Genomic DNA, 25305 nt, shown 5'->3' with positions numbered 1-25305 from the left:
ATGAGACAGAAATAAATTAACTTGGCTTAGAGTCAAAGCATTGTTAAGGTATGTGGCAAGACAGCAGACACAAAATTGGAGGGAGAAGAAAGTAAAGAATATAATTAAAATGATATTTTCTCTTTCCAGTTACCTGTCTTCTTTTGTTATTCATATACACTTGTTGAAATTGCATGTAAATGATTGATTGACTCAGCGAACTCATTGTAATAAATTGTTTGATGTGCTATCTTGGAAAAAAATCTTTTGAAATTCTGTCTCTTTTCTTTGTCTGCTGACCTTGTGGCTTTTAATATCTTGTTTCCCATCTGTCTGATTTCATCATAATCTGAGCATAACTTTTCAGACCTTAATGCAGCTCTCTTTTTGTTCTGATTTAAGTAATTCTGTTGCACAAATATGGGATTTGGCCATCAACAGTAACATTAGAAAGGAATGTTGAAATACGTGTTCCCTTTACTGATGTGAAATAAAGAAACACTTATCTGTAGATATTTGATAATGCATATTTACAGTGTATAGATCTGTCTCTACAAGCAAAGGAATACAGAGATGCCTGTATCATTTAATTATATCTGCTTTAATGTTGTAAGTTCAAAGGTTACTTTTGAGGATTATTTCTTAATTAAAGGAGAAAAGAAATGGGTCTATAAGGTTTCAGGAAAGCAGTTTTAAGTATAGATTTTAAAAATACTTAGCTGAATATGTCATGCAGATGTACCCAAACTCCAGTTTGAGAGATTGATTGTATTATAGGTGTTTCTTCTGCAAGAAGTGTCTCTATCAGTGAGGTCCTGAGTCTTGAATTACAGGGGAGTTTGGAGAAATAGACTTACATTGTTACAAACATTTTTTTTCTAAAGGATATTATGTCTATAAAAATGTTCATTTGGGATATTTTTTAATGCTTGTACTTCAGCAGTTTGTTTAACAGCTGTAAGATATAGGTAGATACTTCTTCATGTTCTTTATTCATTACATAAATTGTAGATGCTGAAAAGTTTTTTTGGACTGTGCCTTTTTAGTGGGACTAAATCTTTAGAAAGACCAAAGACAATGAAGTCAGTCAGGAAGATAGGAAAGGGAAAGGCATGGTAGGGGAAAGTTTCATGGGACAGTAGAAATGGAATCGTGTTTAAGTTTGCTGAACGTGTCAGAAAGTTATGAATGTGGCAAAAGGCCACAGAGTTCACTCAACGGTGTATTTTCACCTAAAACACAAAACATTGATATATTTATTTTGGTCTATATAAGCTTATTTGGTGGTGATGATACTACAGCTACTGCTAATTAATTTTGTCTGTCTAATTTGACTCTGACTCAAATCAGAGAAGGAAGTCAGAGTAATCCAAAAGCCTTTTTAATCATGATTTATTGATAAAACAAAAATAAGCAAACCAGTTTTATAGGCTACATAGGCATATGCATTCAAGCAAGTGATCAGTACTGCAATGGAATTATTCTTCATACTAAGTACCAAGGTGAACTGAGACCTTGATATGGTCCGAGCAACTGTTAGTTCCAACATCACAACCTTTACTATGCTCTGACTTCCCTGGCATTTTTGGTCTCTTGCTACTGAAATAAGTGTGAAGCAGATGCTTTAGTGGTCAAATGTCAATATCTAGTGAGCATTATGTTTTAATCCCTTTTTTTATTAATGTACTGTGAACAAATGCTTTAAAGAAATCTAATGTGTGTTTTTTTCCATTACTGAAAATAGTACATTCATCTCATCAAAGAAGCTGAAGCAATTTGCAACACTGTGTTAAGAAAGTATATTTTTAGGGATAAAAGTCTTTTTGTGAAGAATTCTGTTTATGAAACTCCAATCCCTAATTCTATAGTATAGAATGTAGAAACAAATGGATAGCATGAAATCTTGGCTCAATTACATTTAATATAAATATTTTGGGATTCTGTTTCACTAGGTTTTAATTCTCTATGTCCTTCCTGGAGTTAAGTTTGATATAACATTTCCTGTAAGGAAAACATGGAAAGTTAAATGCATATTCTTGGTATTTAGAAGTAAAAGCTGGTTGTAACGGATTCATCTCACCTGTCAGTGAAACTTCTGTGTAATGTGTCAGCTGTGTAGTGTTGCATGCAAATACAGAAGAATATTTAATGAATAATTAGATAATTTCGTCATCACTGCAGAGCCATTTGCTGTGGTAGAGAAAGTATCACTGTGGAGTATGACCCCAAAGTGAAAAATGGCAGGAACGATGGGTCAAGGCTATGTGTTACTAATAAATGACACACTCTTGCAACTCATTAACTCTCTCTATAGTCATGGTGTTTCATTCTATATTGCTGAGAAAAGTTGCAGACTGGGGAAAAAATTCTTTCTAGATACTTCCAGTTCCATTTCCTTAACTACTGAGATTTTCCTGAGGACCAAAGAACAGACATGGTTCAACATTTTAGCCAAATGAAGTAACACTGGGCTACAAACAGCTGGACCTGAAATCCAGCTACAAAATGTTTTCCAAAAGTACTCAGGAATAAAGAATTGTATTTCTAGTTATTATATACAAATATAATTTTTGTCTGTAGTTAGACACTTATTTGCTATGTATTTTCTTAGTTTTTCTGCTGTACTAAATTGCTGCATGCATGAATTACAGTTAAATATTTTCTTTAAACGTGACAGTGACACATTCACATTTTCTTTTCAGAATATATGGAGAAAGAGCAAGGAAATGAAATGGCTTTTGATTCCTGGGAATTCTGATATAATTCACATATTGGAATATGAATGGTGGACTCTGAATTAATTATGTGTTTTGTTGTAGACTAGACTGATTAGTAGGCACAAAATATTATAAACAGTTTGATCATCCAAGCAAATTTCTTTCATCTAATGGGAGAAATATGGAGAAAATAACACTTTTGGAAAAAATTGTTCACATGGTTACTGTTGAGGCAAGAACTTGCACTAACTGGTGCAGTTAGTTAACAGAATAAAACAAATGCACTGTGTCTGATGAATGAGTGATAACCTTCCATGGTAACTGTAATGCTTTATTGTGTTACTTGGCTTCAGATATCATCAAACACTATATTCCCTCCAAGAATAAAGAATAAAGAATCTGCCATAGATTATAAAAGAACCACTGATTTTCATGCGTTACTGCATCACAAATTTTAATTTCTTTTTCCTAAGATATAATCATACTTACAATATATATATTTATATTCTCACATTCTTGTTCCTAAGTTAGTGTGCTATATTTTCTTCAAAGTTTATACTTTTCCAACTGTGTCTGACTAATAATTTCCTAAATCTCTCCTTATCTTCTAATGACAGATGATTTATCAAGGCCCATGACTTAATTAATATTACAGAACATGTGGAGAGCTGAAGAATTCAGAAATATTTTCAATAGCTTGGACATGTAAAATGAGAAGCATAGGAGAAAATGAAAAGATAATCTTGTAACTGAGGAAAAAGTATTTGTGATTTAAGCATGGGATTGAGGTTCAGGAAATGGTGAGTTCTATCCCACAAATCTGTCATGCTTCCCACTACAGACAAGACACTGCTGCAGCTGACTATTCTGCAAAATATTTAACACTCTCTTATCTCTCAGGGTTGTTTAATGCTACATATGTCCAGCATTACTGGTGTTATGGGGAACATATTAATTTTTGAGTTTATGGAGTTGTTTTTAAACAAGCACTGTAGCCTGAGGTTTTCTTGTAGTAAAAAAGTTTGCAAAATATGTAATGTCTAAAGGATACTTTTGTGACATAAATATGTTAACTTATGTATCTAAAGCACAGAGAAAGAAATGAGGTTGTCAATGAAGTTTCAGCTTTCCTGAATACTATACTTTTTTTCTGTTTTCAGGTTGCATGTCTCACTCATGTAGCAGCTAATTACCTTAATTGCAAAATTGAAGCAAAACGCTGGGGTACTGCTCATGGGAGTATTGTTCCATATCAGGTAAGCAGAAAGCATTAGGGTCTTTTCCCTTGGAATTCATTATTTTGTGTATTTTGAAATCGAGAATCGACTTTTCCCATGACCTGTAGTCTGTAATGTGTCTGTGTAGAGGCATGACAAGGTTCTGTTGTTCATTGTTGTTTCTGCATTTTGCATATTTCTTCATCAGCAGTAGATTAGTAACAGAACACTGAAATAGATCAAAGGTGTTTGCTGAAACTGGATGACTTTAAAGCTAGCATGGTGACTTGATTGGTTTTCAGCTAACAGAGAAACCTTTTTTTTTAAGGGTTACCTGACTTCCATTCCATACCAGTTATAAACTGAGATCTTTCAATTTTTTCCCTCTGAATGTTGGTGTTTTTATCTTCTGAGCCTACAAGAGCAATCTAAATGACAATCTGGCAGTGCTACATATTTGTAATTTCCTATTGAATTTGCTACAAATCACTGCCTCAGTGAGACAACAGGTTGATAAAAGGAATTAAACAGAACTCAGATTTCCTGAGCAGAATTCATACTCTGCTACATCTAATGAAGGGCTGACATTCCTTAAAATAACATGACCTTCATCATATAAACAAACACAGGAAAAAAAAAAATCTCACTGCAAGTTTTACCTTACTTTTGACCAGTACGGTAATCTCTTCTAGTAAACTAAAAATTTTGTTCTTTTCTAGCTCTTCATTTTGTGTTCTTAGATGGAGGTCATGTCTTACAGAAAATTGAGCATATATTTAATTAAGAAAAATCTATTCTTTATTTAATTTTTTTTGCATTTCTTATCAAGTGGTCATGTTTGTATCTAGCTAGGCAAAGCCTGTATTTCTTAATTTATGTCCAGAGTCCTTTAAATCTTGAGAGGGGCAGTTTTCAGCATTTGCTTGGGAGAACTACACCTAAACACTGCTGAGTATCTTTATCCTCTCCTTTCTTTGTAGAGGAGGTGAGGGAAATTTAGTGTGTAGTCTTCCAGTGGTGAAGATCATGGTGATCATAATTGAAAGATTAGCTCCTTGTGGCCATAAAATCTGATGCAAAAGTTTTCTACTATTATGCAGAACTCTTTCACTAGCTAGTAACAGCCAGACCTCCTCAGGTCTAAAACCAAAATGAGCTGGTTTTGGAAGGACTAAGTCTACTTCATCTAGGAGACTTTTTCCAATACTTGTACTACTGCACAATCAACTATCTTGTTATGCATTAGGTACAACAAATGGCAAATTGTCTCAGACCAATGGGGAGGTGGTGTGGCTCTTTCTGCAAGAATTAGTTTAGTCCTGCAGTATTCTTGTCTCCAGTGCTGCTGGTGTAGCAGTATGGATGTGTTTTCTAGAGCCAGCTCTTATGACCCAGTGTAACCAAGTATTTACACTCTCCTGTGTTTCTGTGATGTGACCTTTTGGTGCAAGCCTTTTGAACTTTAGAATGTTGAAAGTACAAAACAGATCTGAAGTATCTGAAGTTTGTATAAGCAAAGCCAAAAACCTGACTAAACAAAGTATTTTATCTTCATCATGTGGCATTTGGGTGAATAACTGAAACTTGTGTTCTTTTATGTCCTTTTGGCCTTTGTTTTTCCCCAGTCAAAATGAAAAACATACATTGAGTATGCTTTGTTTCTTTTTTTGTAGCCAGCTCTTTAGGTCTTGGAGATTGTTTTAGCTGTTTTTTGATGTAATCTTATTAGTCATTGTGAAAGTAAAAATTTAAAAAAAAATATCCTAATAAAAAATTATGGTTCCTATGTTTCTGTGTGCTATTTCTGTAGTAGGTATTAGAAATATTACCTCAATATTATAAAGAAATTTAATCTAATTTTCTTGTTCATAAACCAATAATTAGGGTGGATTTTTTATGGATGGAGTTGTGTGTGTATGTGCCTATGGCCTAACATTGCATCAGCTACCATCATTGCAATTATGATTGTAACCATAAGAATATTTTGGGTTTCAGAGGTTTTTTTTTCCCTTTACTAACCTAAGCTATACTTAGATTGCAAAGTTCTTAACAAACTTGACTTAACCCTCATGTTGCTATTGTACTAGTTTTACAGTTTCTCATACAGCTCATTTGTAATATTGCAATTTGTAATATAGAATTGATCTCTGATACCTGACTTTCAGTCCTAATTCTACTTACTGAATATGCTTACTAAGCTAATGACTTACACTAATTTTTAAATTTTTTTTTCAAGATATTTTATGCAAGTGAACTACAATTTGTTCAAATAATGAAAAACACATTTCAGAAAATTGAATTTCTATATATTTCAGAACAATTAGGTAGTGGTGAACTGTTGGTTGTTTTTTTCACATGTCCTTTATTTTGCTTTCTCTTGCTGTATTTTGAATATTTTTACACGTAATAAATTATGAAGTGATATAGAGCATGCAGTCCTGTAAAAAGTGTCAGGTTATTTTAAATCATGGAGGATTGGGGAAGCAAACATGAGATCATCTTATAGATATTAAAAAGGCAAAATCAAAATAACTTACATAATTTTTCAGTGTGAGAGATGTCTGATCAGAGTTACACTAAAGCACTGACCAAAATAATAAAAAACCCAGTTAAAAGCATCCTAAAAATGTACATAAAAAGTGCTTTTTTTGCTAGAATTGTTACAATAAGCGTTCTGTGGTAGCCTTTATTTTATTGAGCTTCACCCAAATAAATTTGTTCAAAATATCTTTGCAAGTGGATCTATTTTTTTTCTATTTATGAAGTCAAATTTACCTTTGACTGTATCTCTGTTTTTTCACTGAATTTTGCTATTGCTTCTTGACTGAAACACTTAGCAGCATAATTTGTCCCTGAATGTGTTCTCTAGAATGACCTTCATTACTTTTCTTTGTATTTAAATATGTAAAAATTAAGCATTATTGGGAAGATGGGTTTTCTCCCTCCCTGAAACTATTACCGTCTTTGGAAATCTGTTTCTGGTCTGGTCTGAGATGTTAAGTTTGGTGTGCAAGGGCTTTCATATTGTTAAGGTTTTTCTCATTCGTTGACAATGTGCTGACTTTGTGACATGATCATTTGAAATGTCTGAGTTTTCAGTTCTCTGTGTTCATTACCAGAAGCCAAATAAAATGATGTGAATGTCTTTTGAGTATGTAATGTCTCCCAGGGTTCCTGTAAAACTAACTGTAAAGGTTTACCATAGATTTTCAATGGAGGTGAAATTTGCAATGTGCCACAAAGATGAAGTACTCTAGATTCTTATCAGCCAAAATCAGAAATAGTTTTTTGAGTCCTGAAACCTTAATGAGAAATTACCTACTTTGAGGATATCTGCTGTTTATCAGAGCAATGTAGCTTCAGTAAGTCACTCCAGTGATAATTAATGTAATCAGATCCCAATTTGCTTGGTTTCAAGTGTTAAAACACAAACGTTAAGTTCTGGGCTGTATCTTAAATATAATTAGTACAATTTTTAAAAAAAACAATTTCTATAATGAGACACCTTGTTTAGCAACAGCTGCTCCATGATTATCCAGAGGAAATCAAAGCTTAAAAGCATCCGGTTTACATAATTGTGCTGAAAAGTAAAGTTCTTAGTGTCTTTCACTTGGGGTGATAAGGTCTTCCCTCATTCTAGTGGTTTCAGTAATGTAGCTCTCTTGCCTGTACCATGCATGAGATCTAGACATTCACGTTTTCATCTTTCAATTGGCCCACTTAGAATTTCATCTTTCAATTGGCCCACTTAGACAAGCTGCCACATGAAACAACTTGCAAACTGGAATGTTTGCAAGTTGTTTCATGTGGCAGCTTGTCACCCTGCCATCAGACACCCTGGGCAACTGGGCAGAGGCAAACTTTCAGCAAATGTATAGAGCTGTTTCAGGCCATAATGATGGAAGTGTGTTTGGAAAACTGAGAAACCAAGTTCTTGCAGATATCTAATGAATATGATTTTATTTTTCTTCCAGATTTTAAGACTCACAGGGTTTTCTCAAGTGCAGTTAATTTTATTTTCAGAATGTGCAAAGGGCAGGGCACTGCCATTCTAAATGGAAGTTAAAAAGATGAGACAGTAAAGAAATTATTTTAACCAATTACCTTTTCTGTTGACTGACCTATGCATTTTAATAACTCATCAGACCAAACACTAATGGTTTGTTTTTAAAATCTGACTTAGATTCTTTAAGCATCAGCTTCTGCTTGTGCTAGGCATAAAATTTCCTTCATATAAAGAAATTATCTCGGTGTCAAAGTCAGTTAAATATGTTATGAAAATCAAAGTATAAGCTTACAAGGAAGTGAAAGGTATGAGGTATTAGGAAGATGAGCACAGTCTTAGATAAAATATCTCTGCATTATTTTTATCATCTGCATCTTATACTTTTTCGTCATAGAGTTTCATACTGTCATACAAAGAAAATCTCACACATGTCACTTGTGTCTCATGACAGGAACAGAGAAATTTGATTATTGACCCAATTCATCTGGCAGAGATGTTTTTCACACAAAGGCACAGTGTGTATAAATTTTTCTAACTCAGGTCTAGAGAATCTCTCAGAACTTCAGTCTCCTTTATTTTTTCTTTCAGTGAAGAGGACAGCAGAATAATGTCAATCATTTAGAAATTTCAAACTGATTATTCCATGCAAGAATGGTGATATGTACTCATTTTCTTGTCTGTCTTTATGTGGTTTTGTTGGATACTTCTGCAGTTAATGACTCTTGGAATCAAAAGCAACAAAGAATAGAACTTTGATTATTTGCAAAGTTTTGTTTTGTACATGAGACTCTCCTTAAATTCAAAATGAAAGAAAATCTTTCTGCTTTATATTAGCCCAGTCTAGGAGAAGATGGAACTTATGCACAGGAAATATAGTAAAATACAGATTTTTTTTGTGGAGGGGGAAGTTTTATGTTCAGGAAATGCAAGATGACCCTTCTTACTCTGCGAACATTATCTACCTAATACTCATCTGGACTACTTAGACTACCTTGGGGCTCCATTTTCCTGTATTTTTCTTCCAAGCATATATACCACTAAACATGAAAATCAAATGTATTCACAGATCAACTGACTAGAAACTTTGTGTTCTCAAGCAGCAAAGCCTGTTCTATCACACTATATGGATAATATTTCCAAAGAACAGTTGGCCATCCTCATGATCAATGTCTTTACTCATATGAGGAATACCCCATACTTTAGTGGCCTTGATCTACTTACCTATAGGTTGTTTTTTAACTATCTCCTTCCTTTATATTTATCTATCTTTATTTATCTTTATCTTTATTTATCTTTATCTTTATCTTTATCTTTATCTTTATCTTTATCTTTATCTTATCTTTATCTTATTTTTATCTTTATCTTATCTTTATCTTTATCTTACAAGGCACAAGAAAGAGTGAAACCAGAAAAGCTTATGTCATAATGGGTTCTGTAAAACAAGAAAACAAGCATACAATTTGCAGGACTTTTCCCCTTTCTATCTTTTTTTTTGGAACAATTTTATATTTATAGATTTCCTTACTAGATTTTTTCCCAGATGTTTTCTGCTATGGTATGATGAGACCATACCTACTAGGGTATGGTCTGTGCCCTTTGCACAGATGATTTCATCTTATTGTGAATATAGAGGACTAGAGGTGGCACTCTGCTTGGTAAGAAGTGCTGGAGTGTGGATTTTTTTCCTTGCCATTTTAGTAATTGAAAAAAATATAGTAATCATCTGTGGCAATCTCTATAGAAAGCTCATAAATGATGAGTAATTAATTCTAGTTATTCAAACCTGGCAACATTATACTGATAATTTTGTAGGGATTGTCCTTCAGTGTCTTGTCAAGCCTTTCCCCTGGCAGAGCAGCTATCTGGAAACCAGTCCAGTAGATTTGCCTTGGGCAGTTTTAGATATGTTCTCAGTGTATGATATGAGATGTAGTTAGAAATTCATTCATATATATCCTCTCTTGTCAGAGACAGCACTTTAAAGAAGCTGACCTTGTGTGCACACAGACAGCTTCTACTTGTACAAAGGGAATTTTCAGATTGAAATAAAATGCATTTTAATTGAAAACAAGACAGAGTTTTCTTTTTCTGAAGAAAATCCTCCTGCACATTTTCATTTTAAGCAATGCCTGCAAGGTATTTGTTAATGTCACTTATACTTTGAATTTTCAAAACAGGCATGGATAATCACAATTATTGTTAAGGAAAGATAGTTGACAACTGGGAGAGTCTCATTTTTTATCTCCTTCTGGGAAATGTCACAGGCTATTCTTGTACATGTACTCGAATATGTGTTTGTACTGACATATTTATTTACACTCATTTAAATGCAATGTACATTAAGATTATTCACCTGTCACTTGTCTGTGGATATATGAGAAAAACTCTAATTAAACTAGGATAGAAATACAAGTATACTCATGTTCAATGTCATTTGATGGACGTTTGTCTTTTATGTATACTGTTAATTGTTTCCTCCACATTTGCCCATTGCTGAGGCGAGGGATCTAGTTGGTATTATTTACAGCAAACATGTTACAAGACTACTGAATATTACAGATTTATGTATTCATGTCAAATTTAGTTATTTGGAAGAGCAGTTTAACAGAGCTCTGATCAGTAGAGGGCTCTTCACATTGTAGCTGGTTGGAAAGTGATGAAAGCAGGATCTGTGTGATTGTACAGGAGATATTGACTGCAGCTGGATCACTGTTTTCTTCTAATCTTTTTATTGAATCCAAGGCAGAAGAATGAGCTTTGCTTTTCGTTTTCTTAACATATGTTTCATAGTCATTGTATTATTATACATTGCAGCCACTCATGAGCTGAAAGATACTTAAACAGTCTGAAAGAGAAGTCAGAATTCTGTGTATCAGTATTGCTCAATGACTTCTGACATAATTGTCCTGCGTATATATATACACATGTACATAAATAGGTGCTTGTTTTTACCATGTAAATCTTGTGTCAATTTTGGTTGGGAAAAGTTGATTGTTATGGAGAGGTATGTCCACTAGATGGCATTCATGTAATCTAGTTTTTGTTGCAGCATTTATTTCTGAAGAGACATGAAGGATGGTGGATACAAATTGCCACATTATTAGCTGTTTTTCTATATGCAGTGCTTTTGAATTTATATATGTGTGGCATGTTACAAAATAATATTACGATTCTCTCTGTGATGGGTTTGATGCACCACAGTCTAGAACTCCCATCTTTGCCTATTTTGCTTACAATAGCATTCATTATTGCATGAGTAGGTGTGTTATATAAGAGCACCCAGGTGAGCTGCATGTAGTTGGTAACTCTCTGCAAGGAGAGACATGAGTATAGATGTCAGGGCATTATGCCCCACAGGAAAACAAAAACATCATATGATTAATATAATTCCACCCCAAATGTGATCTTTTCTAAGCTCTATATAACTAAAAAAGCAGTTCTTTAGAAAAGTGCGTATCTAGTTAGGAAAGGGAACTCAAATTTTTGAAATTTACACAAGTGGATTTATATACTTACATATCTTTGCCACGTAACGATGCTTAAGTATCTGAATTAAATAGACTTAAATTAGAATCACTTTCATCTACCTTAAATAAAATACCCTGTATGTGGACAGGTCAGAAATGTGTTTGAGTATTCAGTTGGGTGGGCTGATAGGATCTGTACTGACTGATATTAGCAAAGAATTTTTTCACCCTCTGCCTCTCTCCACCACATCTTTGTAGTACAGCACATGCTAGTAACTGCTAGACAGCTTCTGGGAAGCCATATCCATACTCTCATTGAAGAGCAACTGCTGTAACATTGGCCTGTGCTCTTTCCCACTTTCAGCTTGGAGAAGCTACAGTGAAACTGGAAGCTGAAGATCACAGCTTCCTCCAACCTCCCTTTCCTCTTCCATATGGAATAAAGAATTTTTCTGCCCTGTGTAGCCAGCCAGAGGGCAAGATGGGGAAGTGATAATCCTCTTGGAATGAGCACTTGCATGAAAAATGATAAATGCTACTTTGCATGGGGATTAACACTTGCTTATGAACTTGCTTTTAATAGAGTGATGCTTCTCTTTCAGTGACGTGAAGGTTCATTGTACTCATAGACCTGATTAAGAACCTTTACCACTGTTCAGCCAAAAGGGAACCATCTGCCACCAGAAACATAAAGCTGTTCAAAGCTGTTTCACTCTTTTGCATATTGTCCTCAAGAATGTAAACCACCTACTTTCACATAGCATTTACTTCCCTAAAGAAAGGCTTGTTCCCCACATCCCATCAAAACATTCTTCTTTCTCCCAGCATGAGAATTGCATTTCTGCTCACATTTAATGCATGTGTTTGAAGTCTGTACTTTATCTCCATGAAACTCTGAAACTGGACTCTCCAGAGGTAGTTTAATGAACGGAGTTGCTATATAAACTACATCTATTTTCGTTTCTTTGATGGAAGACTTTGCATTATGTGGTGAGGATGTTCACAGAGTGGGTCAATCTGTCAGTGGAGTTTGTGAAGCTTGTTTGGTATCTCTAGATATATTTGATATTAGAGCACTGCTTCGTAAAGTTTTGGTGTACAACCTGATTGCTACTTTGCAAGATGACCCCTTCTTTTCACAGTGACATGAAAGTGACATGACATTTCATCAAAACTGGTCATTAAGTTAATTTCCAAGCACTGATGCCTGCAAATAAATTTTGTATGGGCTATATAGTCTTCTTGAAAATTATTGCCTTACTGCTACAATAAGGTTAGCTCCACTGGAATCACAACTGTGGTACTCCAGTACACTGTCGCTCCTGAGAATTTAATGGGAAGGGTAGTGAGAGGGCTTCTGTTCTATTTTCAGAAATGACATATGAACTTATGAAGTATCAGTCCTGTTGTCTTTCCAGAGTATTGAAGATTGAAATGCTAAATCTGGTTATGAACATAAGTTTTACTATGCAATGTTTTTAAATGTTGTTTCTTATGCTCGTTGTTACATTCAACATACATATAAAGTTGCATGATGCTAACACAGGTATTTTTAATTATTACTTATTAATTATTTAATTCTTTCACTAATAAAATTTGATGGCAAAAAACCTTTAAAATTGTAATCTAAAGCTTTTTCTATTGTTAAACCACTATTATTACAAAATTTTTTTATTTCCTTACTTTTTAATAAGTAGTAATTTTGTTGTATTGAGAGGGATTAGGGTGAAGGTGAATGAAAAAAAATTTTTAAAGTAGTTCTCTGTTTTGACAAAATCATACTTCCTGACCATCACCTAAAATATGCAGTACTCGCTGTCTGGAATTTACTCTTCTAATACAAATTAAGCTAGAGAAATTGATCTTACATCTGTATCCCCAAGAGAACCTCAGCTAGTTTTATCCAGTCCACACCTTCACCTTCATTCACTTATATCTAGGGTAGTTTTGACAGATGTTTTTTCCAATTTCTATTCACCAGAAGTTTTGCAGTACGTGCTACAGTCTTGTTTATGTAGTTTTTCAGGCCCACTGAGAGGAGTAAAAGAAATAACTCTATTTTCAATAAGGAAGACAGAATTTGAATTTAGAGATAGGTTTTTAGTTATATAGTTAGTGATGTGTTATGGCAGTTAATCACAATGTTGCATCTAGCAAGTCTTTACATACGTAAATATATGTACATCTACAGTGTTCTTATCCCTGGATTATGTGAAGTCAGTTCATTCATGTTTCCCCCAAGGCTATGTTTTTTAAACCTCTTGTATCTTTTTGATTTTCTTTCTGATATGATTTCCACTTTGATCACCTCTTCAAGTGGTGTGTCCAGATCCACCAAGTGTCTTAGGTGGATTCTACATGTTTTTGAGTAACACAAAGAACTTTCACATGTGTTTAAGGCACCCAAGAATAACTTGCTTTAGGTTTTTAACAGCAACATGTTGCAATGTCTCCTTTATCTAACATGTTCTTTTGCCAGGGCAGGAGAACAGCATATAGTTCAATGCCTAAACTTTGCTGATTGCTTACCAGCTGCAGCTTGTTTTTGATTTACCATTAAAAGGTTCTTGAGCTTCCTTTGTCTGTATTCCATGTTCTTTGTTTTGTTTCACTGTGGATCATTTTGCACAATAGTTGTTAGTTATCAGGTACACTGATGACTCCAAATTCAGTGAAGCCTGCAGAAGTGAGGTTACTCTGCTGGAGTGACCTCTAAGTCTGAGGTAACAGAAACCAAACAAATTGTTTGACTGTGATCTTGGTTTGTGCTACAGCAAGTTGAAGGTACTTGAATTTTGAATGGGGATGTCCCTGGGTGGTTTGGTGAACTTTTAAATTTTTGGCATGGTAGTTTTACATCATTAGTCACCTGTCTCTTCCTGGGTGTTTCTAGGTAGATGAAGATAGAGATTTCAAAAAGTTGTACACAGTATGGAAGACCCAATTTGTGTTTCATATTTTGTATTTTATGTTTTTTATATATTTTTTTAGAAAGCTACCAGCGCAAAGAGCAGAAGTTAAAATATTTTAGTGGAAAGACTGTTCTTGTCTAGAAAAAAATAAAAGACAAAAGGTTATCCTTTAATTTGCTGTCAGTTAATATTAGTTGGTCTTCATGTGGAATGGCCATAATAATAAACAAATAAGAAGTTGATGTGACTTCCTTCAAGTAGAAAAACATCAGCTGAATCTATGTAACGGGTAAATCCTCACATAAAGACAAGGAATATAGAATACTACAAATTCCGATGTATGATCATGTCTGTTCTCATCAGAGACATGTTTTAACCTTGTCAAATTTATTTTTGGCTTATGTGGTTATGGTAGTGTCTAGAGAGTTTTGACCATGAATAACAGTTGTAACAATGCAACAAAGGCTTTTGTAGTATATACAACTTATTAACTTAGCTCATTGGGGCAGAGACTGCATTTAATTTGGCTTGAGGCTTAGAACAGTGGAACCTGAGTCTTATTTTAGTGCTTCCACAGAACCAAGAATAATTTTTTTCTCTTTTGTATACAAGCGTAAAGTATTTTATTTGAGGGTGTTATATAGGTCTGAATGTCTTGACGTAATTTTATGATTTCACTTTTTTTCTCTGATGTTACCCATTTTTACATGCTCAGTTGACATTCCCCATTTTGTCAAAATTGGGATACAAATAGGAAGTATAAATGGCCATCACATGACTGTTGAAATTAGGAAATAATCTGAGATTAGATTAATACCTGCAGTGTTTACTGATGTATTTAATCCATGAATAATAAGGAAGGCCATGGACAGCAATAATATGTATATTTGTATTAAGAGTCTGATCAGGTAGCTCACGTAAGAGAATGTTATTAGTGAAACCTCTTAGCACTCCTGCATAATTATGCTGTTTTTTCAGTGTTACCTTTTCAAGACCCTTGGAGATTCTTAAGTAATATATTTCCTGCCATTTAACAGTTTTGAGTAATAATGATGATGAGAAAACAGTTAAATAATTTCTTTTTTCAAGTACCAGGTGCTGAAAGCAACTGAGAATGTCAGTGGTTTTTATAGTGGTTTCCTGTACATCTTGTGCAAGCTTCCTCAAGCTTGAGTCGTATAAGCCTTTGTCAGATTAAAAAAGATAAAACACGTGATTTCTAGTCAAGACATTGGACTGAAACTAAGGCATTTAGTTCTGTTTGCTTGCAAAATACCTGTGTTATTTCTGTTTTGGGTGTTGCAACTTCGTTTAATGTGACACTGATTTTTGGGAGAGTGCTCCTAATCCATTTATAATGCAAGGTAGACCAGTTTCTTGAAATCACCTGTTCCAGATTACAGCAAGTAACAGAGTGGTAGTTATTTGCAGAATTTGTGCTGCTTTTTTTAAAAATCACATTTCTGTCTATGTTTTGAGATTTGATGACTGTGTTTGGGATTTGAGTAGGGCACTTTTGCATGTCCCTGCTTCATCTTTTAAAGACCTGACCTGTTCATTTTGCTTTTCTCCTGTTTGGTCTCCATTTAAATAGTAGGCTGTTCGTAAGATGTTGAAAAGAGATGATTTGTGTCTTGCAGGCTGTGACTGCATGGCACTGAATGGTGCAATGTACAGGAGCAAGTTTCAATGCTGCAAGCAGGGAACAATCATAAACAGTCTTCCCCACGTAAGATCATTTTTAACAGTATTGCTTTACAAAGATATTTGCCTGACTTGTTCTGGGACTCCACAACCCCTCAGGCAGTTAATTCTAGTGCTTCACTATTTATTATCTCAGAGGCACACAAGGCAATATGCTAGGAATATTCAGATCAGACATTAAGAAAAGATTTCTAATAGAGAGGACACATTCTTTCCTTTTCTTAGTAGTTTCCTATGATCTTATAGGCTGGTATGTCTCAGACTTCTCTAGGCAAAACATTCCCAGCTTTCTCAGTGTTTCCCCTTGGATCACATGTCCTGGAATTTACTGTTAATCTCTGTACTTTCCTTTTGGAACATAGCAGTTTTGTGGCATCCAGAACCAAATGCAGTACCTTAGTCCAGTTCCAGGTTCATCATCTTGAAGTACAACAGAAAGAATATTTTATGAATCTTATGGGTTCGCTGATGATCTAAAATTCCACTTTAATGTTACCTTGCAGTTGCAAAGGAGCCTTTGTTCACCTCATACTCAATTTGTGAAACATGTAGATTCTGGATCCTTTTCTCTTGCATACAAATTATTCATGTAAATTAATTACATGCCTAATTGTAGAACCTCCCAGCTGATTTTCATTCTTGAATTTTACCTTCTGCTTTCAGATTTCATCTCGCCCTTGGCTACAAACATTTTCAGTTCTATCTAGTCAGCCCAGTACTTGCAGTTCCTTCTAGTTTTGTGGATCTTCAAGGTTGATGTACATCCTTTCCTCTCTCCATATCTGTGTTTTTAATGAGAATATTGAAATGATCCATGAACAGTTGATAGTATTTTTTCACACTGACAAAGAGTTCATAACCCATTTGGGTGATATCCAACCAGCTGATAATTTGTTTTCTTGTGTTTTCTTGTTTTACTTAAATTGTACTGCCTTTCTCTGTAGGCTGATGTGCAGAGACAGACACCTTAGTTGATATATTTGAACTTTGGAAGACCTATTGGCTGTGTCCCTTCCTCTGGTTGTTTGGTGGCGAATGCACGTGAGAGGGAAGTGCTGACATATAATTTGCCTGATTTTATTTTTTTTTTTTAATTCAATCACTCTGTTTGCACATTTCTAATCTCTAGTGTCTCTCTTCTGTCCCCATTATGATAGTGTGTAGTTTCCTCAGACTACTGCAAGGATTCTAGAAAAAATATCTTAGCAAGTGCTTTAGCAGAGCACTTGAAAAGTGTTTTCAGAGGTATGCTCTCAACACAGCATTTTCATAATCTAGCTCAAATTTCAGTGTATGTAGCCATGTTGGTGTGCTACTGTACCCTTGCTAACAAATTCACAGAGTATGTTTGTGTACTGCAGAAGAGAGTCATAGGTATTCTTTTAATGCAAAACCAGGCAACTAAAATAGTAACACATTGCAGACTGTAAATAGTAGGCAGATGGGTTGCTCCTGGAGATTGTCAATGTTCATAGGAATCAAGAGGGTCATGAGTGAGTTTCAGATTGCAGTGATTATTGTGCTGAGCATCTTAGACATCCCAGCTTAGTCACCAAAATGGATTACTGTGCCCAGCATCATAGACACACAGACTTAGTCACCCAAATCCAATTGAATCCTTTAAAAGTGCAGGTTTAGTACTGTTTCAAGGGCATGTAAGACCTGTTGATTAATTTCTGTGTTATGGTTTAAGAATTTTACCTGGAAACAGAAGCTAAAACAATCTCCTCTTGATGAATGTGCCAATTCCCCCTATATTATGAGTTCCAAAAATTGCTTTAGTGGAAAAAGAAGGAAAACAGCTGACTCCTTCATATAATTACTGAAGCTGACTTGGCCGCATGCTAGACTTTGTCTACCCTCCATTTTAATAAAAGCTTGGTCAGTTATTTGGTTTTTGCATCTTTGATTTCAGTTCCTTGAGGGAATCAAGACCCTGTTCTTGATTTAGCAAGACTTTACAGTCTGTATGTAAATGGTATTTTTTTGGTAATGTATATCAGACTCTCCAGACTCATCAGTAATGTAGCAACTCATCAGGACTTGGAAGGAAAGGCAGCTTCTCCCTGAAGCTCCAAAAATACTGAAAGCGAAAAATGTTTATTGTTTTTGTTTTAGAGCATCTCATGGCTTTTGAGCCAGCTTTATGATTTTTGGGAGATCTGAATGATTCTCACTATGTGGCTTGGCATAATGTAATCATTCACTGTACCATCTGCTGTAATTCCATCAAGACATGCTCCCCTTGACATCCTTTCCCCAAAGCCATTTCTGATAACATTGCTTCCAAGGTCTGCACCCATGTCTTCTAGGGAATAAGCAGACCATTCATGTCTGAAAGGCTGCTGAGGCAAACCTAGTATCCACTAAATTTAAAATGCTGTTCAAATCCATTGTAGTTGTTCTGATGTCGCACTCCAAGAATGTCTTAAAACATGTAAGTAAAAGGGTTGTAATGAGCATTAGAAAAGCTGCAGACTGAATGTCTTTGGAACCGTTGTGGAAGTGGCTGCAGTGGAACTGGCAACACTTGGTGGCTGAGTGATGGTGTGATGGCAGTTTCAGCTCAGGCAGGGAAGACGCTGTGTTTGCCACATGTGAATTAATACAGTGCTGCTTTTTTACTGTTGAGGGATTAGCATAGCATTTAAAAAAAATATTTGAAGTATATCAGAATAGGGGAATAGCTGAACCCATATTGCAGACAGCTGCTTTTTTGAGCTGATCAGCTAAACTATAGCTCATAAGCTATAGCTGGGAAGCATCAAATAAGAAATTAAAACGCTGCCAATGCATATGATAGGACTTTTAAAATACCAAGTAAGAGCTATGCCCTTCAAGCAAGTAACCAGGAAAAGGATGAGAGACAAGAATATCTCCCTGCCATTTGGACTAAGCTTTTCTGCTTAACATTAATTTGTATCATAACCATTATTTTCAATACATTTCTGAGTCCGTACTTCATGAATAGCAGCCAGTGATAGAAAATAAAATTGTGAAAATGTATTAGAGAAAAAGGGATGCTGGAAGTGATAGAGTTCTAAAAATTCAGAATTTACTTTTTATCATTCTAGTTATCTGTTTTCTTCTAACATGACTACTAAAAACTATGAATAAACTCAGACAAGCTAGACATTTTTTCTTTAATTTTGTAACATCAATGAGCCCAATATTTGATATTCCCTTACAGAACATACCTTGCTGCAAATGCAATTAAGTATTAAAAACTAGTGGAATGATTGTAAAAACTTCTTTTTACTATGTAGAAAATTTGCTTTATAAGAACACAAATTCTTGGTTGTTGTTCATGCAGCTACATATAACTGGGATTTAATCAATTGATATCATACTGCATTGAGCTGTATCACATTAAATCACATGTTAGTAGTAAGGGAAACATTCTGAGGCCAGTATTGTCCTTTCAGATTAATCTGTCAAAAAAATTAAGAATCCCAAGTTCACCAACTTCCTAGAATAAGGAGTATATGGACTGCAACATCATGCTCAGTTCTCTTAGAAATCAACTGTGTGGAGAAGCAGCCACAAAAATTTGCCAAGCTAGGGTGTAACTCAAGCACATTGAGGCTACAGTGACTAGAAAAGGAAATTGGAATTTTGTGTGGCTATAATCTATTGTTTGACATCCAGTGCCTGCTCCTGTGTAATTTACTTGCCTCTTTTGGTCACCTGACTGGAGACATTAAGTGGGCCACAGGGTAAGCCAGGAAATTCAGCTCTTGGCTTTCCAAGTCTGCAGCTCAGTTGTTTTCCCTTTCCCCTTCCCCCTCTCTCTTTTTCACAGCTGGTCAGCACATGCACAATAATTACTTAGGGCAGGTAAGGCAGATTTGGAAAGATACATATGGAGCACATGCAAATCTGCACCAAGTTTTTGGAATGCAGCAAGAGTGTGAAGTTAATGTTAAGCAAGATTTCTTTTATGTTTAAAGTTTCTAAAACTTATAAAAAAGAGAGACAGCAAATTCACTTTAATAATCTTTCCTTTGCTCTACTACTACTACTAACTGAGAGGGTCTGTGATTTTGCCAAAATATTACACATTGCTCAAGAAGATTACAAAGAAATCCCAGACATGCACTGGAGAGTTATTAAATTTAACATTTCTAAAAGATATTTTCAACAGCTAAATACTTGTTAGAGAATTGTTTTCCTCAACTTTCAAAAGTTGCCACAACTCAGTCACAGATAAGAACTTCCAGCTTTTTAATTGATGTATAAATTGAGTTTAAAACCAAATCCACTACATTTCCTGTGGTAAAGGAAACACATACTCTTCAGTTTGGTTTGTCTCTAATTTGAAAATCATGTTCTCAGGAAATCCTGCATAATTTTTTTAACGTAAACAGGAAAAGTATTTATTTGCTTGGGGCTCTGTTTGTGTGGGGGTGAGCAGAAATAGTGTAGATTCTGGAACTCATGTCTTAAGGAATACATCTCAGAATAAAGAAAAATAAATTCCAAATAAGGTGATTTTCTCTCTGATTATGGGCTAGTAGGAAGGGCTTTAAAATGCTTTATTCTCCTTCATATGTTCTTACTGTTTCTCTGAACTTCAGTAATGAGGGCAATTAAAAATGAAAAGATGACAAATTTGTAGGGAAGGTGTCTTTTTATTCCTTTTCAAGTGTTCTTGCCTTGTCTGAAAAGTTGTTTTTCGTCATCTGGAAATGAATGATTTGTAAAAAGCAATTGTAAAATTGCTGCAGGATTTCAGCCCTCACATCCTTCTCTGCTCTCACCCCCTCAAGGCCCTAAATTTACTTTTGCCATTTGTAACAGTTCAGTTGAGGGCTGAACTTCCCCTCCTGCTTCTTGTGAGCTTCTCTGATTTAATTTATTGTTTGAACAAGATATATTGGATTTTATTTTCTCTACATTGGTATGAACTGTACACTTCACACAATTGATTTTGTTTTCAGTTAGAAAATAGTGTTACACACTTTGAGTATAAATTGTGCAGTAAGTAGGCTGCTTTTTTGTGTGGGTAGAAACAATCTGTAGAATTATTGCAGGAGCTGAACCGGTTTAGTTATAAAACTTTTAAACGAAAAGAACAGAGTTTTTTAAGGAACTATTTGTGGATTTTTTTTTTTAACCAGGATGTGATTCAAGCTATTATTTAATGAGAGGACTCAACAACCTCACCAAATGCAGAGAAAAATTAAGTATGGGAGCAGGTGCACACTTGCTTTATTTGGATTTGTTTGTGGCATTTTCTTAAAAGTTTAAATTTCAGTATATCACTCTAACAACCTGTGGTCATGAACAGTCATAGCTTCAGGGGAAAATTGGAAGCAGTGATAGTCTTAGCAGAAATGTTAGCACTAAAGTTGCTCAGAGAACATAGTTTAAAGTGGAAAATCAGGTCAGTTTCCTCTTGTTTTCTCAAGGGTAAACAGTGAGTTAATGTAGTAACAACAATATGATAGGTATTTCTTTATAGGTTTTTTAATTCAGTGAAACAAAGAGATTTTTCCAGTAATCATTCTATGAGGTATTTGAAGTATGTTAACCCAAAATGGTAATTATTAAGTGACCATATGTTGCCATGAGAAATACTTTGTGTGTTACGTTGCTGCACATAGCAGGACTTGCTGTGGAAGGGTGTTTTTAGGAGCACTGAACACAGTTTGAAAGGTCCACTTGGTGAAGTCATTCTTGTGTTAGATTAATAAAAACATATTTGCCTCTACTAGGTAATCTTGGAGGGGTAAGCAGGTTAAGCTAGTACAGATCAGTTTTCCACCACACCTTTTCTTTTTTCCCACTGTATTCATTCTATAAGTACATATATCTGAAAACTTTGATTGCATGTTCCCATTTCTCCCATATGATCCAGGAACAGGGCTTGAATTCTGAATGTGAATTTTTGTGACCAGTTTGTAGGAAGTAGTAGTCATTTCTTTATATGTATATGGGCAGTGCCAGTACCTTTTTTTCTCTTTGAATCAAATTTTTAAATGCTCCATAGTGTGATTTTTGTAGCTATTTTTTTTATTTTTGAAGTTGATAAGTCTTGTGGTGGATAATCTTGGTGGGAGCAGGATGTGTGGTTTATACACAACTGTAAATTTTATTCGGAACCTTTGGATATAATTCCAAAAATAGAACCAGTATGTATGTACTTCTCCATGCATTTTACTTGTTTTTAAACCTATTGGGCAAATGTGGACTGTACCCATGTTGTCTTTATATAAGGAAATGTTAGGACTTCCAGGGAGAAAATTAAAAAGCATATGTCCAAGTAATTAATTATGAAGAGTTGAAAAGCCTTTAAAATTCATTTAATCAAAAATGTCAGATGAGGCAAGAAATTTGTAGGCTACTGCTGCCATATGTGTTTGTAGTTTACAGGTGTGAGTCTAGTGTAGGTGTTTTTAAAGGATGTAGTGCCAGAGAATAAGGAATAGGAATCGCTCAAATTCTTCTCAGTTTAACCTTTTTTATTTCTAATTTGTGGGAATTTTTGATAACTTATCTATGGTGTTCTTCATCACCAACAGTATTGCTCTGCCAGTAAAATGTGCTGCCATTGGCAAATTTTTGAATACTGACTTTTTAGGTGGGATAACAAACTATGTTTGCTTCTCACCTTTTGGTCACTGATAATTATGTCTTTCTTGTGCAAATTAGTTAAGCTGCAGCCACAGAATAACAGTGGTTTTCTGACTTAGCCTTAGATCAGGCAGGAAGGCTGTGAATTGTGGTGTTATAAGTTGTTTAGAGTTGCTGTGTTTTTAACAGTATGTTTATAAGTCTTAATAGTCTTAATAGATCTAAAGAACATAGTTTACAAGGACTTAATTCTGTTTATGCATAAAGATATATATTTTTAATATTCCTTCCCCTTCACTTTTATTTGTAATCCTATCTTTTAGGAATCATTGAAAAATAACAACTTTTAGCAGGTATTGCCAGGTATGTGGGGTTTTTTTTCGAAACAAGGGGAAGATGATAGTTTGTGAGGAGTAAAAGTTTAATACACCTCTCAAAATTTGACGTAAATCTTTCCTTAGACTTCATGGGGTGCTGCAGTAAGATCAGGACCCTAATTCTTTCAAGAACTGAAGATCTTTCTATCTCGGAAAACTTCTGAAGTGAAACTCCTCTTTGTACTCATTCCATTATTCGTCATGCTCCTCAGTTTATGACTCTGGCCAATGAATTCAACATCAACTACTTGAAATAGCAAGTCTCCTATGTCTTTTCCAAGATTTATATTTCATACTTAAGATTTTTTTTTTCTAGAAATTAATGGAAGAGAAACCAAACCCTCATATTTATTTTACATTTCAAATGCAATTTTCTTTGTTCTATCTACTTCAGTGACCACTTCACCTAGAACCATGGGTGGAAAATCAGACATAAAAAATAATTAAATTAAATTAATTTCTTCAGTGATAAAAGCATTATAGTATCACATTTTCATTGGCAAAACTCTGGGGTTTTATTTGCAGAAAATTGGCAGAAACAACTGCAGGCAATTATGGGCTTCAATTCATCAAGGTACCTAAGCATATGTCTAACTTTAATTGAGTGAATAGTCATTAGACTTCAGGGGATTATTCATGTTCACAAAATTAGACATATGCTTAACTAACTTGGTGAATCAAGGCAATAATGACTTAATAGAATAGTGAAGACAGAACAAGCAACTGAAACCTGCACTGTAGATGTTCTTTGCTCTGGTTGTTCAGTAATAGTTCTTAGTGGGTGTATTTTCTGTTCCTTAATAAAATATCCAGGCTTAGTAACTGTATCGTTTTGTGTTCATCTGCTATGGACAGTAACTTATATCCAAGGAGCAGTCTCTTACAAAAAAGTGAATTGAACCTGTAAAGGTGGTTATGACTGCTCTCATGTATGTTAAATATATTTAATAAATAGCTGTTTTATTTTAAAGGACAGCAGCCCAGGGGCAAGAGCACTGTGCATTTCCTGCCAACTGTTGTTTGTTAAATTTGCTAATTTGATTTACAGTCATGGTACATACCATGACCAGTTTCCATCAAGAGACATAACGATTCTTCATCTGAAAATTTTCTTTGCTATGTGTTTTTGTAAGCGATTTTGTGTTTTAAGGATGCATTGTGTTAGATAATTCTGCCTGAGACTCTCCTTCAAGAGTTTTGTAAGAAGGCTAAACAGATTTGTTTCAGAGGGGCAACATGGTGATATTCTGAAAAGTAAGTGTTGACCAGAAAGAAACATGGAGACATGCAGTGGAGAGCAACTATGAATTGTGGTTTACAATTTTTATTACAAATAAAAATGAATGGGAAGGAATATTAAAAATATATATCTTTATGCATAAACAGATTATTTGTGGTTAAAAAGAGGAACATCATTTTCGGCAACGGTTTGCAGTACGAACATTTATGTAAATCGAAAACCTAGGCTTTCATCTTGATGTGCAAAGAAGGATGTAATTTTGTTCAGTCAACTTTGCTGATACCAAAATAAAAGAACTGATAAAGAAAAAATCTAAGTTTAACTGACATAATTACTGATGCTGCACTGTTCAAGCAGAAGCACCTTTTGTCCTGCAAAGAGAGCTATGTAATCCTATATGTCATCAAAACACAGGTGTTTTCATAGCTTTGATCAAGTCAGCCCTTTTTAATTCAAATTTAACTTATTCTCTTGTTTATTTGTTCAGTACATTCTTACTTTTTCCTCAATAAAATTTCAACCAAGTATCTGGTATTACTGCAGTTTATCAGTATAACAAAAAAGAATAACTAAGCCACTTCAACTTATATTTATTTTGTTACATAAAAAATGCAGGCTAGTTCTAGGAAACCTATTCCTTGTTACAGGATTCTAGCATCTGGACTTACAAGTCAGTCCCTTTTTCTCCTCTCATCAGACCTAAATACCTTCTCAAGCATTTGACTAAGTGCATGATTCCTTTTATCCTTATGTATAAGTTTTAACTAAGAAAAACATATTGCTGTGATTTGCCAGGTTTCTATGGCATTCTGCAAAAATCTGAGTATTTATAAAAGCCAGGAAGACAGAGGAATTATGATTAATGATTTTGAGAACTTGCAGTAGTATTAATTAAAGCTACATAAAACAGGCTTACAAAACAATGAAGATTGGCTATGGGAAATGGAATTTTTGTTATTCTAAAAAATGTAAGTAGAAAGGAAGTGTAAGGAAGTGTATCCAGTGGAAGGATCCAGGAAATGGAAGGAAGTATATCCACTATATCCAGTTTGTCAGATGACCTTCGATGAGCTCATCAAACTGAAAAATTTTGCACTTTCATTTCTGTTT

General features: G+C 34.7%; 1 protein-coding gene across 6 annotated transcripts in view; it reads left to right on the top strand.

The window, feature by feature from the left end:
* Positions 1 to 25305, top strand: part of SUGCT (succinyl-CoA:glutarate-CoA transferase) — a 314975-nt gene that overhangs the window by 58386 nt on the left and 231284 nt on the right. For all 6 annotated transcript variants that reach the window (XM_064420220.1, XM_064420256.1, XM_064420246.1 and 3 more), the window contains one exon: positions 3857 to 3952. In XM_064420220.1, the coding sequence (XP_064276290.1) occupies positions 3857 to 3952 (96 nt within the window). The remainder of the gene's footprint in view (positions 1 to 3856; positions 3953 to 25305) is intronic.

Source organism: Passer domesticus, chromosome 1 (genome assembly GCF_036417665.1).
Source record: "Passer domesticus isolate bPasDom1 chromosome 1, bPasDom1.hap1, whole genome shotgun sequence".
NCBI lineage: Eukaryota > Metazoa > Chordata > Aves > Passeriformes > Passeridae > Passer > Passer domesticus.
The sequence above is the reverse complement of the archived record's forward strand: the minus strand, read 5'-3'. Positions and strand labels throughout refer to the sequence as shown.